At 41.0% G+C, this 20,000-nt stretch overlaps 2 protein-coding genes across 6 annotated transcripts in view; one reads left to right on the top strand and one right to left on the bottom strand.

Moving 5' to 3' along the window:
- susd2 (sushi domain containing 2) overlaps positions 1-4,610 on the top strand; it is a 32,001-nt gene extending 27,391 nt beyond the window's left edge. For both annotated transcript variants that reach the window (XM_083527340.1, XM_083527339.1), the window contains one exon: positions 4,139-4,610. In XM_083527340.1, coding sequence (XP_083383466.1) covers positions 4,139-4,196 — 58 coding nt within the window. In that variant the 3' untranslated portion in view covers positions 4,197-4,610. The remainder of the gene's footprint in view (positions 1-4,138) is intronic.
- LOC310718570 (uncharacterized protein) overlaps positions 1-20,000 on the bottom strand; it is a 219,197-nt gene that overhangs the window by 106,351 nt on the left and 92,846 nt on the right. The window lies entirely within an intron of this gene.

Genomic DNA, 20,000 nt, shown 5'->3' on the forward strand with positions numbered 1-20,000 from the left:
AAAACTCCAAAAATAATCATCACTAGATGGAGAATTCTTTTTGGTGATTCAGTTCATCCCAGAGCAGTTCAGTAGGATTTAGATGCGGTGACTGAGCAGGTCGTTCCATAATAGATATCAGTCCAGACGTCTGTCTGCTCTCTAAATAACTCTTACAGAACTCAGACGTGCGCTTCGGCTCATCGTCTTGTTTATATGATGATGGTTCCAATGAGCTGAAATCCAGATAGAATTGAATGGTGTTGAAGTATGGAAGGGTTGCCATGTTGGTTCCTTTCACCTGGAGTAAGTCTCCAATCTTCCCTGCTCCAAAACAACCCCAATCCATGAAGCTTCCACCTACATGTGTGATTGGATTTAAGGCAGTCTGATCACATCTTCTCTCCTGTTCTCTGTTTTACACAAGTTCTTCTGTCAGAGACACAAATGTCACATTTGGACTCCACAGAACTTCATCCACTCATTCACGGTCCAATTCTTTGTCAAAAACCATAATAGACTCTGTGTTTCCAAATTTCCGATGTACTACAAATGTAGACACACACTATATATATATATATATACAGTATATAGATATGGATATTACATACATATACATGTATATACTTACTGTCTGATAGGAGTGAACATGAACCACAAGAACTGTACAAACATACACTTACTGTGTGTGTGTGTGTGTGTGTGTGTGTGTGTGTGTGTGTGTGTGTGTGTGTGTGTGTGTGTGTGTGTACATGTGTGTGCATGTCGTGCCTTTCTTATCCCAGACACCCTGGTACTTTCCAGGTATTGAGTTTCCCGGCATGCCATAGCAGGTCCCACTTACCACAACTAAATAAAGTCATTAACACACACACACACACACACACACACACACACACACACACACACACTGCTGATGCTCTTAGGAGAAGGCTGAGTGGTGAAACGAAGGACGTCTAGAAAATCTGAGTTGAAAGTGTCATATGGAAAGTATTAGTGACAGCTGGAACAACACAGCGGAGTGAAGACAGCGTACGACTCTGTGAATTTATGTCCTGTGTTAATAGAAAAAAGGAGCAGGCTCTAGTTTGCTGTGAAAGATAGCATGCAGGCGATTTCATTATGGAACGAAGCACAAGTTCATGTTCAGATAGTAAAGTGTTGAACCCCTGCAGTGGCTCTGGGTGACTCCTGGATGGTCATTTAGAACTGTTCCATCAGTGCAGAAACTGTTCATGGGGATCGCAGCCCTGAGCTCCTGGACCAGAATGATTTATTAATGAGGGGTGGATCAGAGAAACACGGGTTTGAGACAAATCAAGTTTTATGTATTTATTAATTTTATTTTAGAATACTTTATTAATAACACAGAGAAATTCTTTGCATATCCCAGTGATGTTACTTCCGTTAGAGCGCAGGATCAGTCATGATACAGAGAGAGAGAGAGAGAGAGAGAGAGAGAGAGAGAGAGAGAGAGAGAGAGAGAGAGAGAGAGAGAGAGAGAGAGAAAGAGAGAGAGAGAAAGACAGAGAGAGAGAGAGAGAGAGAGAGCTGGTGATTTAATTAATCTCAGATAGATAGATAGATAGATAGATAGATAGATAGATAGATAGATAGATAGATAGATAGATAGATAGATAGATAGATAGATAGATAGATAGATAGATAGATAGATAGAAAAAAAGAGCGTGATAGATAGATAGATAGATAGATAGATAGATAGATAGATAGATAGATAGATAGATAGATAGATAGATAGATAGATAGATAGATAGATAGATAGACAAAAGAGAGCATGATAGATAGATAGATAGATAGATAGATAGATAGATAGATAGATAGATAGATAGATAGATAGATAGATAGATAGATAGATAGATAGATAGATAGATAGATAGATAGATAGAAAAAAGAGAGCATGATAGATAGATAGATAGATAGATAGATAGATAGATAGATAGATAGATAGATAGATAGATAGATAGATAGATAGATAGGTAGATAGGTAGGTAGGTAGGTAGGTAGGTCGGTCAGCTCGTGGTATATTACACCACATCAGCTCCAGATTTCTCATTCCAGAATGTGGAACAGTTCAGGAGTAAATACGTACGCAGGAAAACTGATCATGTCGAGATTCTGAGTTCTACATCTACAGCTTCATGCTGTTCTTGACTTTCCTACTGAAAAGCTTGATCCTGCAACTGAAACAGAAATGTGATTGTTTCTGCAGGTAAATTGTTTCTTTATTCAACACTAATAACACTTTTTTTTCTTTTCCCCTGATCCTCACATCCCCTGCTGAGACACAGCTCCGAGGAGCTTTTTCGAGAATGCAGTAATCCACATCAACATAATTCAGACCAGTTTTGCGCTACGTTACGTGACCCGCTTTCCGCTGTGTGTTTTGTGTTATGGGCCTCTGATTGAGAGCGAGTCGGATTTCAGTACGTTTCGGTCAGTTGGAAATCAGTTTTTCGGTCAAAGATTCTGAACGTTCAAGCCGCGATCTGGACGATTTCAGAGCTGGTTATTTTTGTTCTGAAGTTGGCATGACATCTATCATGTTTGTTGCTGCTGGAAAAATGGGTATCAGAGTCAATGTTAATCTCACATCTTTATTGTGTTACAGAAAAACAATGTCTTTTGGGTATTTGTCTCAGTTTTCATTGAGGAGGTACATGATTTCATTGTGTTTGTGTTTCTTTGTTGCGAGTTTTCCTGGGTTGAACAGCTGTGAGAGAACTTTTGTATGTTCTTTGCAGAACCCTAAAGCAGAGAATTTCCCTCTTGAAGCTGTTCTTTTAAGCTTCCAAAGTCCCCTTGCCTTCTTACCTATACCCAACCACCCACCTGTCTGCCCACCTACTTACCCTTCTCCCTGCTATGCCTCTGTCTTGTAACATACCCACCCACCTGTCTGCCCACCTACTTACCCGTCTCCCTGCTACGCCTCTGTCTTGTAACATACCCACCCACCTGTCTGCCCACCTACTTACCCGTCTCCCTGCTACGCCTCTGTCTTGTAACATACCCACCCACCTGTCTGCCCACCTACTTACCCGTCTCTCTACTACTCTCCTGTCTCCTAACATACCCACCCACCTGTCTGCCCACCTACTTACCCATCTCCCTGCTTCTCCCTGTCTCCTAACATACCCACCCACCTGTCTGCCCACCTACCCTCCCACCTGTCTGCCCACTTACTTACCCATCTCCCTGCTTCTCCCTGTCTCCTAACTTACCCACCCACCTGTCTGCCCACCTACTTACCCTTCTCCCTGCTACTCCCCTGTCTTCTAACATACCCACCCACCTGTCTGCCCACCTACCTACCCGTCTCCCTGCTACGCCTCTGTCTTGTAACATACCCGACCACCTGTCTGCCCACCTACTTACCCGTCTCCCTGCTACACCTCTGTCTTGTAACATACCCACCCACCTGTCTGCCCACCTACTTACCCGTCTCTCTACTACTCTCCTGTCTCCTAACATACCCACCCACCTGTCTGCCCACCTACTTACCCATCTCCCTGCTTCTCCCTGTCTCCTAACATACCCAACCACCTGTCTGCCCACCTACTTACCCATCTCCCTGCTTCTCCCTGTCTCCTAACATACCCACCCACCTGTCTGCCCACCTACTTACCCGTCTCTCTACTACTCTCCTGTCTCCTAACATACCCACCCACCTGTCTGCCAACCTACTTACCCGTCTCTCTCTACTACTCTCCTGTCTCCTAACATACCCACCCACCTGTCTGCCCACCTACTTACCCATCTCCCTGCTTCTCCCTGTCTACTAACATACCCACCCACCTGTCTGCCCACCTACCCTCCCACCTGTCTGCCCACTTACTTACCAGTCTCCCTGCTTCTCCCTGTCTCCTAACATACCCACCCACCTGTCTGCCCACCTACCCACCCACCTGTCTGCCCACCTACTTACCCGTCTATCTATCTATCTATCTATCTATCTATCTATCTATCTATCTATCTATCTATCTATCTATCTATCTATCTATCTATCTATCTATCTATCTGTCTGTCTGTCTGTCTGTCTGTCTGTCTGTCTGTCTGTCTGTCTGTCTGTCTGTCTGTCTGTCTGCCTGTTTATAGTTTATATCTGTAATAAGAATTGTGTTTTGTGTTTTTTTCACAGAGAAAGAATTGAGAAGACAGAAAACAATGTTTATCAACACAACTCTTCCAATCTATGAATCTCCTCAGCCACTGCACTCCAACGTGAGATCTGAACGTGCCACAACGCAACTGTGCACAAGATATAAATATAAAAAAAACGGACTGATCAGTTTGTTTCCTTGAAGATTTCATTGTCAGCACTGACACCCATGTGGCATGTTTTCTATCAGGGCTGACCTCAGTAATATAAGATTGTGTCTGGAGGATATAATCAAATGTTTTGTATGAAATAATAATCATGAATGGACAGAATATGTTGAGGACGAAAAGACTGATGAATATTAAACATGTGTAGTAATGTCCTGTGTTCAGTATTTATTCAGGAACGTTTCTTGTATTCAGAATCGGGTTCAGCAAATTGATTTAATGCACTGATGTAGGTGTTGTGTTCATTAGTATTTTTTAAATAAAATGTATAAACAAAACATGAATTATGATGCCTTCAGAAATATATCTAAAAAACTTTTGCTCAAAATGTCAAATCATGAAAATTTGCCTCATTTATAGTTTCATGATGTCATTTGTGTTTGTGGGACTCTTGAACAACCCGGATGTAAAATAACTGATTAATCATCAGCACATCATCCATCAGTGGCTTCATCCAACATTCTGGCTTCATTTAGAGAAGTTCAAATGGATCACAAGGTGCTTTTCAAAAGCAACAGGTAATGGAAGGATGCTCTCTTCTTCAAACTCTGCCCCACCCCACCCCACCCCTGCCTTACATTTATGGCATTCAGCATTATCCAGAGCACCTTACATTTATCTCATTCATAAAATTGAGCAGTTGTGGGATTAAGGAATAGCATTGAATGGAGAGGCTGGGATTTGAACTCATTACCTTCAGGATCCAAAGTCCAAAGCCTTAACCACTGACCTGTTGCTCTCGCTTATAACATATTTATATAAATGGCTCGGAATTGGACATTTTTTCCACAGAAAAGTCCACCGGTGAAATTCCCTCTGACATCCAGATTAGAATTGGAATGTTGGATTGGAAATATTGTAGATTTTAGCTCATTGATCATATTGTGAGATTAAGATTACTTCAGTTTAACATCCTGAACATTGGAAGTCACAGAGAAAAGAGACGAGTCCAAAAAGAGGATAAGAAAGAAAAAAAGGAAGGAATTCAGCACAATCAAAAATGATCTAGAGATAAAGAAGGATACTACAAAGTGAAAGATCGCTGCTCAATTGAGTAAAACATTTTATTTTAAATAAATAACCTGGATCCTGTTTTTCTCTTCACTTGGAGACCCAAACCTGTTCCAGCATGACAGTGTCCCTGTGCACAAAGCCAGCTCCATGATGATGAAGATATTCTTTTCATGTGTTTGAGTGGAAGATCTCCTGCTAAAAAATTACAACATTATTGAACATGAATGTGAACACTGCACCTCAGCCCTCCACACCTCCTCAACCTTCATCAGATCCTGCCTTTACTAAAACCCATGTGGCTGAATGAATTTCCACAAAATCTGATGTAACATCTTCCCAGAAGAGTGGAGCTTATTATAAGAGCGAATGGAGACTAAAAGTGGAATGAGATGCTCCAACATAGCGATCTAATGGTCAGGTGTCCACAAAACATTTGTCCATATAGTGTACGAGTGAGTGATTAAATGAGTGGAGAAGTTTGTTTTTGTTTGTTTGTACATCTTGAAATACTTCGACATCTTGAACATGGAAAGAAAAAAAGGTACAGAGACGAGTCCAAAAAGCGGATATGAAAGAAAAAAGGAAGGAATTCAGCAAAGAAGAGAGCGATCAAGAATGATGGAGAGATAAAGAAGAATACTACAGAGTGAGAGATTGAAGCTCACATGAGAAAAAAAAGAGGAGAAAACCATAAAAAAAAGGGAAGAGATAAAGAGGTCGAGCAAGAGGAGGAAAGATAAAGAGGAACTGATTCTTCCTAGTACTGGGATACTGTGAATGTAGGGAAATAAATTAAAGGGTAGAAGGAAATAGAAAGAGATAAAAGAGGGTAAAATGAGAATGGGGACAAGAAATAAGAAATGAAAGAGAAAAAGACTGAAAGAAATTGATATAGAGGGAGGAAAAGAGGGAGAAAAAAACAGACTGGGAGAAAAGAGGGGGAAAGGGGGGGCGCAATTAAACATGGTAAAAGAACAATTGATGAAAGAAAGAAAGAAAGAAAGAAAGAAAGAAAGAAAGAAAGAAAGAAAGAAAGAAAGAAAGAAAGAAAGAAAGAAAGAGTGGACACAGAAACAGATAGGAGGTGAACGAGGATTAGGACAGGCAGGGACAGGAAAACGTGGATGGACCAAAAAATAAGGAGAAAAAGAAATGAGAGATTGAAAGATGATTAGAAAGTGGAGGGAAATAGAGAATGGAGAAAGGAAGGATCAATTGAAGGTAGAAAAAAGGGAGAGCAAGAGAAGAGAGAGTAGAGGCAGGTGGGGTTGAAGAAGATTTAAAAAAAGAGGAGAAGGATGGTGTGGTAAGGGCACGGAAGAAAGAATAATAGAATGTGGATGGATTGAGAAGACAGAAGAATAAGCAATGAGAAGAATGATAAAAGAGAGAGAGAGAAAGAGAGAGAAAAAGAGAGAGCAGGGTGAAGTTGGTTTACTGCTGCCAGCTGTGCAATCTTGTATCTATTAGCAAAGCAAAAACTGTGTGTGTGTGTGTGTGTGTGTGTGTGTGTGTGTGTGTGTGTGTGAGTGAATTCCCTCTCCCAGATGTTTCTCGTGTTTTTTATCGTCCTGACGCTCCATTAGTGTGCCGAGATGGAGGAGTGTGTATGTACACAAGATTACCGACCTTTCATCTGCTGTTTTAACGCAAGTCCTGATGTCAAGCGCTTTTGTGTGTGTGTGTGTGTGTGTGTGTGTGTGTGTGTGTGTGTGTGTGTGTGTCTGAACCTAAGTCTGAGTGTGTAAGTGTGTTTGGATCGAGAGCAGATCAGTGAGCTGAGTCCAGCTTTGTGCTGAGTGAGGGATGATGGAGGAGTGTTTCATCTCTCTGTGTGAGCAATCCGAGCGGCTCAGCTGTAATTAGTGTCGCTGTTTCGGCCTGCAGAGGAAAAATTCCCCCTCACACACTCGCTTATCTGCTCAAACCTTGAGATCTTACACACACACACACACACACACACACACACACACATGAAGCAGGTTGTTGTGTTAAAGCCCAGCATCTGGGTCTCACACGTTTTGAGGTTCGAGAGGTTAATGACACGTCTCTAAACTTTACAGTTAATAGCGAAACGAAATGGCCGGATTGGTAGATCTTCTTCAAACTGATTTACGACACGATTGTATAGAAGGTCATTGGATCTCGTGGCATGAAATTTCCTTTTCACTGGAACTAGGAGACCCAAACCTGCTCTAGCATGACAATTGTTAGCTTTATCTGCTTTCCATGGATTGAAAGATGTGGAGGATCTCCTATAGAGCTCCAATCTTTTCGAACGATAAATGTGAATGCTGTCTGCACCCCAGGCCTCCTCCTTTATTAACACCCTTGTGGTTGAATCTCACATAAATCTTTACAAAATCTAGTGGAACATCTTCCCAGAAGAGTGGAGCTTATTATAAGAGCAAATGGAGACTAAAAGTGGAATGGCATGTTGTGTAAACTTATGGTCAGGTGTCCACCACGGATGGATGGATAGATGGATGGATGGATGGATGGATGGATGGATGGATGGATGGATGGATGGATGGATGGATAGATAGATAGATAGATAGATAGATAGATAGATAGATAGATAGATAGATAGATAGATAGATAGTGTCAATATTTTGTGTGAGCACCACTGATATCTATCACTGCTTTAAGAGCAAGTTTATCTTAGTCTCATTAGACCACAGGACATGGTTCCAGTAATTTATGCTCTTGGACAGGTTGTTCTTCAGCAAACTGTTTGAGGGTTTTCTTTTGAGCAGCTTCAGAAGAGGTTCCTTCTGGGACGACGGCCTGCAGACTTGTTGCAGCGTGTGGCGTACGGTCTAAGCACTGACGAGCAGATCTTCTGCTTCAGCAACCTTTAAAGCAATGCTGCAGCACTCATGCGTCTGTTTTTAAAGCAGCTTCTGCACCTGACACACAGCATGAGGACTCGACTTCTCTGATGGACCCTTGCGAGTCCTGTTCCGAGTGGAACCTCTTGTTACAAAACCTCTGTATGACCCTGACCACTGTACTGTAATTCAGTTTCAGGGTGGTACTAATCTTATAGACTCAGCATCTTTGTGTAGAGCAACAATTCTAATCTGGTGGAACATCTTCCAAGAAGAGTGGAGGTTATTATAACAGTAAATGTGCAATGCTCAAGAAGTGCATGGAAATCTTATGGTCAGGTGTCCACAAACTTTTGTTCGTATCTGCAAATCCACGTATTTCAGATCAGACGTGCAGCTCGAGATGTCTCGCTCGCACCAGGGATGAAAGACGACGAGGAAAACCCCGGAGTTAAAGGTGACTTTGTTCTTTAAGCGGCCTATTAAGGCATAATCGTCTTCAAGGCCGGTGCTGTTACTCGCAGGGGCACGAAAAGAGAGAGAGAGAGAGAGAGAGAGAGAGAGAGAGAGCGGGGGAAAAAGTCGAGCAGGTTTTTTTTCTGGGGGATTCTGGGAAGAAGCCACATCAGTCAGGTCGATCGGCGCTCGCGTCCCCACCGCCATCGCATACCGAGGCTTAATGTGTTTACTGGAGATTATTACACGTATCGAAGCAGGACGAGGCCTACGAGGCGTACGGGTTTGTATTTGAACGCGTGTCACAAATCCCAGGCGAGGATCAAAGCGAAAGGCGAAGGCTTTGTGGCTGAGAGCTGGAGCGTGACTGGTGTTAAGTGCACAGATTTCACCGGCCGGCTTCTGAGAGGAGACGTGTTTGTGTTGGCAGCCGAGACGCGCCGGGGTTGAGAGCGTGATGGGGAAGCGCAGGGATAAGATAAGGCCTTAATTGAATTAAAGAAGCCAGAGATCACATGTCAACTTCAAGCACAGTTAGCACTGAGAAATGTGGAGGGAAAAAAAAACAAAACAAAGGAGTGATACAGTTCAGCGCTCGAACAAAAGTGTGTGAATATACACTCTTGAAGTAAATGTACCAGAGAAAGTCAAAAAGGTTTTAGTTTGCAGTGAAGAACCATTTATGGACATTTATTTGTAAGAGTGTAGAAGAACCTTTTTGGGTTCCCTAAAGAACCTTTTAGGAAGTTGTGAGCTGCTTTATACAATATACAGACAAAGGTATTGGGACACCCAGCCATGTGTGGTTCTTTTCCAAACTATTAGCAGGACTTTTTCTAAAAAACAAACTTGTTCCAGCATAGCAATGCACAAAGCAATCTCCAAGAATATATACTCTACATGGGTTGAACTGGAAGATCTCATACTATAGAGCTCCAACAGAACTGAACAATAAATGTGAATGCTGACTGCACTCCAGGCCTCGTCACTTCACCTACATCAGTACCTGACTTTACTAACACCCTGTTGGCTGAATGAATCTCCACAAATCTTCACAAAATCTAGTGAAACATCTTACCAGTAAAGTGGAGGGAAATATTAGGGTAAATTAGGACTAAATGTGGAAGGCGATGCTCAAAAAACACATACCAAACTTATGACGAGGTGTCCGCAAACTTTTGGTGATATCGTGTATGATACGATACACCGTCTGGGCAAAAAAAAAAAGTCCCCACCTGGATCCAGATTCATTGCACAATTAGTCCAGCGATTAATATTTTTCAGCTGCAAGCTTCTCATTTCTTATCCAGCCAAATCAGGAGACGTGTCCCGTGGTCATGGAACAGATGCTGCTCTGTTTCAGACGGGTCAAATTATTGGCCTGCATCCAGGACATTGCTGAAACTACTTCATGTGGGTGAAGAAGTGTCCAGCGCTTTATTAAACCTGGAGGGACTGTAGTGAACGTCATCTAGTGAACGTTGGAAAATCTTGAATGTTTGTGTTCGGAGATCACCTGAATGTTTGGTAAAATCGTACAAAAACCACAGTAGAACTTTATGTAGATTATTTTTAATATCAAAAGCAAGAGCATTTCCAAACACGCAATGAAAAGGAAACTCGAGGGATCCAGATTAAACATCTGTGTAGCCTAAAGGCAAATTCTGATCAGTGACGCTATTCGGAAAAAAGGCTTTGATTTGGTAGTAAGCAAAACATTTTTACTTTGGAACAATGGAAAAAGGTCATGTGGTCTATGGAGTCCAGATTTACGATGTTACAGAGTAATCAGTGCATCAGGGTAAGGAACGAATTGGTTTAAGGGGATGCACTCATCATGCTTATTGCCTACAAGATGGTGGGGGCAGTGTTATGATCTGAGGTTGCTTCAGTTGGTCAGGTCTAGGTTTGCAACATTATGTACCCAAAAAATGAGGTCAGCTGACTACCAGAACATACTCTAATAGCATGGGCAAGATGTTGAAAAAAAATGTAAAATAGTGGTTCAGGAAACATAAGACATAAGACATGGATTGGCCACCACAGAGTCTAGACCTTAACCCTATTGAGAATCTTTAGGATGTGCTGGAGATGACTTTACACTGATCAGGCGTAACATTATGACAGGTGAAGTCAATATACTGATTTTCTCTTCATCATTGCACCTGTTAGTTGGTGGAGATATTTATTAGACATTTTGTATTTAAAATTGACGTGTTAGAGGCAGAAAAAATGGGCAAGTGTATGGACTTGAGTGAGTTTGACAAGGGCCAAATTGTGATGTCTGGACGACGGGGTCAGACCATCTCCATATCTGCAGCGCTTGTGGAGTGTTTCTGGTCTGCAGTGGTCAGTATCTATCAAAAGTGGACCTCTCATTGTCCAGCTTTTCTTGAAAGTCCTTCTTATAAATGTCCTTTTAAGTGTATCGGTGACCAAATCAATTTCTTCTCCTCTGTCAGTCGTTGTGGAATAAAAAAACAGCTATTAAATCTACATATTTTGTAATATTTGATCTTCTGCAGTTTGCTACAGATGTGGTTTGTGAGCTCTGACAAGTGCGCACTCTGACCCTGAGAATGCAGATGTTATTGGACGCCTGCCAGAAGGCCCTGAATTTGCAAACCTGAAATCTGATTGGTTAAACAGCAGTTTAAGCAACACGTACTTCATTCTGGTGGGCAGAGTTAAGACAGTAAAATTAATGATACCCAGCAGTGGCAGCTTGGTTATGCTGGGGTTTAAACTCATGGCCTTCTGATCAAATATCCATTGTATCCACTGAGCCACCAGTTCCTAGAACATTGGATCAATGTCTGATTGAGTCCATTTGCATTTAAACACACACTGTACATGTGTTCTGGCAAATGATTTCTTGGAAAAAAAGTGAAACGTGTAGCCGAAAGCTACTATCTGACCCTCTTTGGTGTGGTTTGAGTGATGGTATGACCTTAGCCTTTGTACCACATCATTTGTCCTGCAAACAATTTTCGGATTTGGTTTTCTTTCATCCGACCCCATCTGTCCATCCTCTCTGGTTTCGTTCGGTCGTGGGTTCAGTCTTTCAGAGTGCAGCTTCACACGAGCGCTCCCGTTACTCTGTAATGGAGGAAAATGGAGTAAATAGCTGTTGGCAGAGTCACGAACCTTCTGTGGTTTCCACAATAGACCAAGAGCTTCTGGCTGAGAAGCACAGCAGGACTCTCTGTTTCACTCACTCTCTCCTGTCTTTCTCATGGTTTCTCTCATTCTCTCTCCTGTCTCTTGATCTCTTTCTCACTTTCTCTCTATCTCTCTCTCGCACTCTATTGTCTCTCTCTCTTTTTCGTCGCACTTTTTTCCTACTCTTTCTCTTCTCTCTCTCTCTTTTAATTTCAAAGTACATGGTTGTGATGATTGTTTACACATAATATTGGCAAAACATCTCTCTATTTCTTTCCTGTTTCTCTTTCTCTCCATTTTTCCTTATTTCTAATACTCGCTTTCTATTTCATTATCTCTCTCTCTTTGTCAGTCTCTCACTCTCTCTTTCACCCTTCAGTTATCATTCCATCCAGATGTTTTACAAATGTAAAACCAGAGTATGAACCCGTGTTTGTGTTTCCATCAGCTACTGTACTGTTCGCTTTCAAACACCAGTGACAAGATGACATCATACAGAGCACACCAGCCAAACACACGCTCTCTCACACACACACACACACACACACACACACACACACACACAAAGCGTCATCATTTATTCCGACCCACACTAACGACATCTTCCAGGCTACAAATGTTACAGATGCTTCAGATTGAAATTATAGCTTTTTTTCTCTCCAGAACTACTTTTTCTTTTTCCAGCTTCTTCACCAAAATTGTCTTTGGCTGAAGTTTCGTTTATTCCTCGCATCTTTTTGATTTATGGCTTTTTACCACAGACAGGATGGGTGTTTTCCCAAAACAACCAGGCTCTCCTACGCCTCAGTGTTCGAAGAGGATGGGATCCATTTCCCAAAATCAAATCATGAAAACACTGATATTTATTCTAAATAACTTTATATTAATGTTATACATGTAACATATTGAAAATATTTTACCATGAAATAACTGTAATATAAATAACCTGTGTGAGGCTGCCCTCGTCTTTATATCATACAAAATTGAGAATGACAGAAATATTCTCGGGTTAGATGCATGGATGGATAGATAAATGGATGGATGGATGGATAGATAAATGGATGGATGGATGGATGGATGGATGGATGGATGGATGGATGGATGGATGGATGGATAGGTAGTTAGGCTAGATTTGATGAATAGAGAGAAGGGTAGTTATTCTAGATTAATAGAGGTATCAATGTATTTATGTATAGATGGATATGTAGGTGGATGGTAGATGGGCTAGATAGATGGATGGATGGATGGATGGATGGATGGATGGATGGATGGAAGGGTAGTATTCTAGATAAATAGATGTATGTATGTATGTATTTATGTATGTACAGATGGATATGTAGGTGGATGGTAGATGGGCTAGATGGATGGATGAAAGGATGGATGGATGAATGGATAAATAAATAGATGGAATGATGGGTAGGTGGATGGATGGATGGATGGATGGATGAATGGATGGATGGATGGGTAGTTAGGCTAGATTTGATCGATGGATGGAATGGTAGTCATTCTAGATTAATGGATGTATTGATGTATTTATGTATAGATGAATATGTAGGTGGATGGTAGATTGGCTAGATGGATGGATGGATGGATGGATGGATAGATAGATAGAAAGTTTTTAAGAGACACCTGCATGTTCCTTTTGTTTATATGCAACAAATTCTGTAATTTAATGATATACATTTTCAACAAATTTTCACCTCAAACAATAACAATAGGTTTTGATTGAAATACATGTAGCAATGTCACATTCAGTGGTACACAAACCAGGTAGTTGAGGAAAACATGTATGGGTTAAATATGACTCCAGTAAAAGTAAAAGTGTCCCTTTAAACTTTCACTTGAGTAAAAGTACAAAATTATTTGCCTTGAAATGTATTCAAAGTACTATTATTATGGCTATAATGTTCCTATTATCATTTTTGGCACAAGACTCTTCTTTAATCAACCCAGTTTATATAAAAAGACTTTAAAGTAAGATATTTGTCTTTGAAATGTAGTGAAGTTAAAGTAAATGTCTCCCAAAATGGAAATACTTCAGTGAAGTACAGATAAGCCAAAAAAAAGCTACTTAAATACATTAACACATTATATTTACTTTCTTGCTGTCCAACACTGGTCACCTTTCACTTCACACATTTCTGTTTATATTTGGAGAACATGCCTCATTCTATACATTCATTTATTCATTTTCTCCCGCTTATCCGTAATTCGGGTTGCGGGGGCAGCAGTCTAAGCAGGCCCCCACCTTCGACTGCTGCCCAATCCTCACAGCACCGTCCCTTACGGTCCCTCCTGTAGGTGGTGAGCCCACGGGAAGTCATTCTATACATGTAGGTGAAATTGTGAAAGAAATACTGATCCAACATGGCTGCCATTCCATACAATTCCAGCTGAAGTGTGGCTAATAGTTCTGTGGAAAGATGAGTCCAAATGTGACACTTTTGTATCTAACAGAAGAACTTGTCAAACATAGAGGTGGAAGCTTAATGTTTTGGGGTTGTTTTTGGAACAGGGAAGGTTGGAGACTTATTCCAGAAAGTAAAAGGAATCCAGATACTCCCAATCCATACTTCAACACCATGCAGTTCCATCCGGACTGCAGCTCATTGGAACCGACTTCACCATAAACGATCACAAAACGGTGAGCCAAAGTGTACATCTGAGTCTGTAAGAGTCATGAATCATGAAACAGTCTGCCCAGTCACTGTGCCGAAATCCTACTGAACTGCTCTGGGATGAACTGGATCACAGGGTCAGAAAGAAATCTCCATCTAGTGAAGAACATCTTTTTTTGGTGCGTTTTACAAGAGGTACGCGAAGTATTTCAGCTGACCGTTTGGAGAAATGAAGTGTCAGGATGCCGAGAACGTGTACAGCTGTTCTTCGTGCTAACAGAGGATTTTTCAATGAAAATAAAGTGGAACATCTGGACATTTATACATTCATTTTTGGTCAAAGTCAATCTTCATATCATTACATGATCGAGTTTGTTGCATAGAAACAAAAGAAGACAAGGTGTTTCCACAATTTTCCACTATCTTCTCAGATATTCTAGGTTAGCTAGCTAGTTATCTCGAACAGGTTATTATAATTTACCTCAGAAATCTTTATCTTATCTTAAATTAGACAGTTAGCAGCGATTGCAGATGTTTGAATATATATGAAATATGAAGTCTCTCTCTCACTTAGCATTGAATTCAAATGTATGAATATATATGGAAAGTCCTCCCTCTCTCTCTCTCTCTCTCTCTCTCTCTCTCTCTCTCTCTCTCTTTTAGAAGATTTGGATCAGCTGAATATTAAACGTATTTGGGAGTTGAGCTGTGATTCCAAATGAACTCTGAGGTTTGAGGTTCTGCTCAATAACAATTTCTAATATTAGCAGCAGCAGCAGACAGGGTTCGGCTACTCCAGCGAGAACCATGACGCATGACAGAGGTCATCCAGGGGATTCGACTGCTTTATTTCTGTACGATCATGAAGGCATGGAAATTACAGAGAGAAAGAGAAAGAGAGAGAGAGAGAGAGAGAGAGAGCGAGAGAGAGAGAGAGAGAGAGAGAGAGAGAAAGAGAGCGAGCTTGAACTTTCCTTCATACAAACTTACATTTTTATTCAATGCTAACTGGCTAATATAAGTCAGAGTTTTCTGAGGGAGATTATCAGCCAGTCTGATTTCTCGTAAGAACCTGTTAGCGATAACTAGCTAACCTGAGAGGATTTTGAAGGCTATGTGTTTTTACTCTTGTCAATAACTAGCGTGTTTGAGCTAACCTGGAGGACACATTTGTGCACCATTAATGCACCTGTAAACATAGAAACATGTTTCTTATGCTATAGAATTATCCTTCTTTCCCCATATATATCGAGGCAGACAGATTGGTAGATAACACACACTAAATGATTGGATCACCTGAAATTCCCAGCCACATGTGGTTCTTCTCCAAACTGTTACCACTGCAATGTGGTAGGACATCTTTAGATGTTGTAGCATGAAATTTTCCCTTCACTTGAACTACGAGACCCAAACCTGTTCTAGCATGAAAATTCCCCCTGTGAACAAAGCCAGTTACATGAAGATCGTAGGTTTACATGCTATAGAGCTCGAAACACTGTACACATGTTCACATGAATGTCAACCCTGGCTCTACCCCAGGCCTCCTCACCTCACCTACCTGACTTTGATAAAACTCTTGTGGATAAATTTATCTACACAAAATCTAGTGTAACATCTGCCCAGAAAAGTGGAGCTTATTATAACAGCAAATAGGGACTGAATGTGAAATGGGATGTTCTGAAATCGATAGATAGATAGATAGATAGATAGATAGATAGATAGATAGATAGATAGATAGATAGATAGATAGATAGATAGATAGATACTCTATCTGCCCGTTTATTTTTGCTTTATAATGTCACAAAATAACAGGTTTGTGTTGTTTTCTTTGGCTCTTCGCTTCATTGCTCATTAATAAGTCAGAGCAAACAACGAGGCAGGAAAACAAAAACAAAACAATTTTTCATCCACCCAGTTCCTGTGGATTTACTTCAGTTCCTGTGCTTACTTTGAAATTAAGTGTAACAAAGACGTACAGATCAGAGTTTCCTTTTCTTCAGATAACATCAGATAAACATAATTGTCAAACTGTAGCCTACATATTAAGCAGCATCTTAACTAGCAGCATGGCTTGGAAACATGTTTAGCTTTAGAGTTGACGTAAAGTCAAGCATTTTTAAAAGTCCGTCAACCAAAACAAAGAAGATTATTTGTAAGTTAGCAAACAACCATGATTTGCTAACTAGCAGCCATTTCGAAATGATGTTCAAATGGTTAACCAGACTTACAACACACACACAAACACATACACATTGAATAGAAATAAAACGTTTGGAATGTTAGCTAATAAATTATGTGGATTTTCTTATAAATTCGTTCACTAATATGTTTAATCTTGAGCAGCTCGGCAATTAGAGTTGACCTGGTTTTGTTTGCTTTAACACCTGACATGAGGTTGCATATTTGAAACACACACGCACACACACCTACATGAGCTCACACTCGCACACAAACCTCACATTGTTAAAACAACACCGTGTTTTGTGGCGTGTTCAGGAGGGAATGTGAGGAATTCTGCTCTGGGTGGACCAGCGGCTGTCGACACAGGCTTCAAACACCAACCTTAATGAGTTTTTACCCTCAAGCATTTATCACATCACAAACTTGTTTCTTTGAATTTAGGAACATCGCCAAGGCCACCAGGATACACACACACACACACACACAGAGCATTTACATTTATTGCATTTGGCAAACAGAAGTGCTTTGAAGTCTCTATCAATAAATTCTTCTAATACTGCTTCATTAGGACACAGACTGAGAACACCATCAGGTTATAACTCTGTTGGGAGGGATTATAGAAAGCAGTGGCTGGCCATGCATTTGGTACCTGGGCCTTCAGTGAGAATTTACAAGACTTAATCCACCTTTTAATACCAACACTATCACGTCGCAAATATAGAAACCAATAATACAATACAAAAACGCAATATAACAACACATGGCATTACAGAGAGAGAGGAATTTCACATATGGAGGTGAAAACCATTTTACTAAAGCAAGAAACCCAGTTAAGACTCCAAACATCTACACTACAACCACAACTGTGCACCTACAACATCTGGAGCAGTTCAGAACCAATATTTGTCTAATAACATGACAAAAACATTACAATTTAAATTAAAAACAACCCACTCACCAGAGATGCAGACTCATAATGTGCAGCGCCCCTCAGAGGCTGTAATCCAGTGGTACCGCTCGTATTCACTGTTCTGGAAGTGGAGAACAAACCCTTTCCTGGGCTGAGACACGCTAGCTAGCTTCAGGGTTGGCCGACCTCCTCACGATGTCTAACTTTTCTTCAAAATGTATTTTTAAATATGTCAAAGACCAAATCAATTTCTCTTCCTCTGTAGGCATAAAAAAGTCTAACTCAGATGTATTAACGCGTATTGACGTGTTTTGTAAATGGAACTTGGCTGTAATAAGTTCCCTCTGATCAACCAATCAGAGGACGGAAAAATGCTGGCAGTGTTTTGTGAGGAGAATATTAAATCTGATTGGTTAAAGAAACAGACCCATTGCTATTATTCTCTATGGTAAAAATGCCAGCAGTACTGATAGTGAAGGCCCTGGGCAGATTAGATTGACATGGCAGCACATAGAGGCTGAAATCTGATTGGACAAAAAATCTAACATCCACATACACGTACTGGAAGAAGTGCAGCCAAGAGAAACGCTACGAAATGAAATGAATAAACTATTGGGAATAAATTAATACAATTTAATGGAACAAATATTAGAATCTAGGTTGTAAATGCAGGTCAGTGCTTCTGATAGTGTTTATACCTGCAGAGAATGCTTTGCTGGCCCTGACCGCCCACCACTGAAAGAAATGTAGATCTTCACACATTGTTGGACTGATCTGTTTGGTCATCAAGTGGAAGTTCATTCCACCAGCTTGTTGCCAGAACGGAGTAGTCTTAAAGCATGCATTCCTTGTACCCTGAGAGGTGAGGGGACCAGTTGAGAGGTGGTTGAGGATGGAGGGCTAAGAGGTGCAGTGACAGAGGATAGTGAAGTGAAAGAGATGGGGGTAACATGTTGTAGTGATAAGAGATTTAGTGATTAGTGGTTAAGTGTTGCATGTTGAAAAGAGCATGGTGAGGATGAAGAGAGTGTGGTGCAGGAGTAGAGCAGATGGTACAGATGATAGAGTAACTAATGGTGCAGTGGTAGAAGATAAAGGGATAAGTGGTAAAGTGGTAGAGCATGGAGAGAGCATGGTGCAGTAGTAGACAATGTAAGGACGCGTGGTACTGTGTTAAGAGGATGGAGAAATTAGTGAAGCAGTGGTGGAGGATGCTGAAATCAGTGGAGCAGTGGTTGAAGATGGAATGTAGTGTGGAGCAGTGACAGGATTAATTGAGAATAGTGTAATGATAGAAGATGGACAGATTAATGGTGTAGTGTTAGAGAATGGAGGGATCATGGTGCAGTGATAGGTGATTTGGGGATTAGTGGTGCAGTGATAGAGGATGGGGGGAGCATGGTTCAGTGGTAGAGGATGGGGGGAGTGTGGTGCAGTAGTAGAGGATGGAGGGATCAGTGGTCCAATGGTAGGAGATGGTGGAATCAGTGGAGCCGTGGTAGAGCATTCAGGGAGCATGGAGCAGTGGTAGAGATGGGGAGTTTGGGGGTGGTGCAGTGGTCGAGGATGGGGAGTGTGGTGTAGTGGTAAAGGATAGAGGGAGAGTGGTACGGTGGTAGAAAATAGAGCAGGGGTCACCAACCGTGGGCACCAGGTCGCCCGCAAGAACCACATGAGTCGCCTGCCGGCCTTTTCTAAAAATAGCTCACCATAGCGCCACTTACCAGTGGGCTGCATCAAATTTTTTTGTTGCTATTCTTTTTTAAATCACACTTACATTGGTGTGAATTTGAAAATGACAATAAAAAATATATATATTATATATAAAAAAACCCATTTCATATTAGATTAGAGCTAACTGGTAGAGGATGGAGCAGTGGTAGGAGATAGTGGAATCAGTGGAGCAGTGGTAGAGCATTCATTAGTGTGGAGCAGTGGTAGAAGATGTTAGAATCAATGGAAGCAGTGGTAGGAGATGGTGGAATCAGTGGTTCAGTGGTAGAAGATGGTAGAAACAGTGGTCCAGTGGTTAAAGATAGAGGAAGTGTGGAGCAGTGGTTGAAGATCAGAGGGAGCATAGTGCAGTGCAAGTGCTGGTCCATTTCTAATAAACTCGTTTCTAATCCTGTCCATAGTCGTCGTTCCCAATGAAAATCTCAACCGTTTTAAACCGTTTTTCTTTTGTTAAAACGGGTTAAAATGGTTTAATCAAACAGTTTAAAATGTTTTTATCATTCAGAACATTAACCTGTCTTTAATAGCTCTGATCTTTTATTAGTTAAAATATGTGCCCCACGTCACTTGTTTTGTAGTCTCTATGACTTTATTTGTAATATTTTATGTTTTAAGTGCTGAAAAACAGCTGCACAGGTTCAGCCTGAAGAACGTGACTAAGTGAAGATTAAAACATTTTAGTTTTTAGGATAAAAAGAGACTATCTTTGTATTAAAGCCAATACAAGCATACTTGAAATAAAAAGGCAGCTGTGTGTGTGTGTGTGTG

The sequence above is a fragment of the Silurus aristotelis genome (assembly GCF_946808225.1).
Source record: "Silurus aristotelis genome assembly, chromosome: 23".
Classification (NCBI taxonomy): domain Eukaryota; kingdom Metazoa; phylum Chordata; class Actinopteri; order Siluriformes; family Siluridae; genus Silurus; species Silurus aristotelis.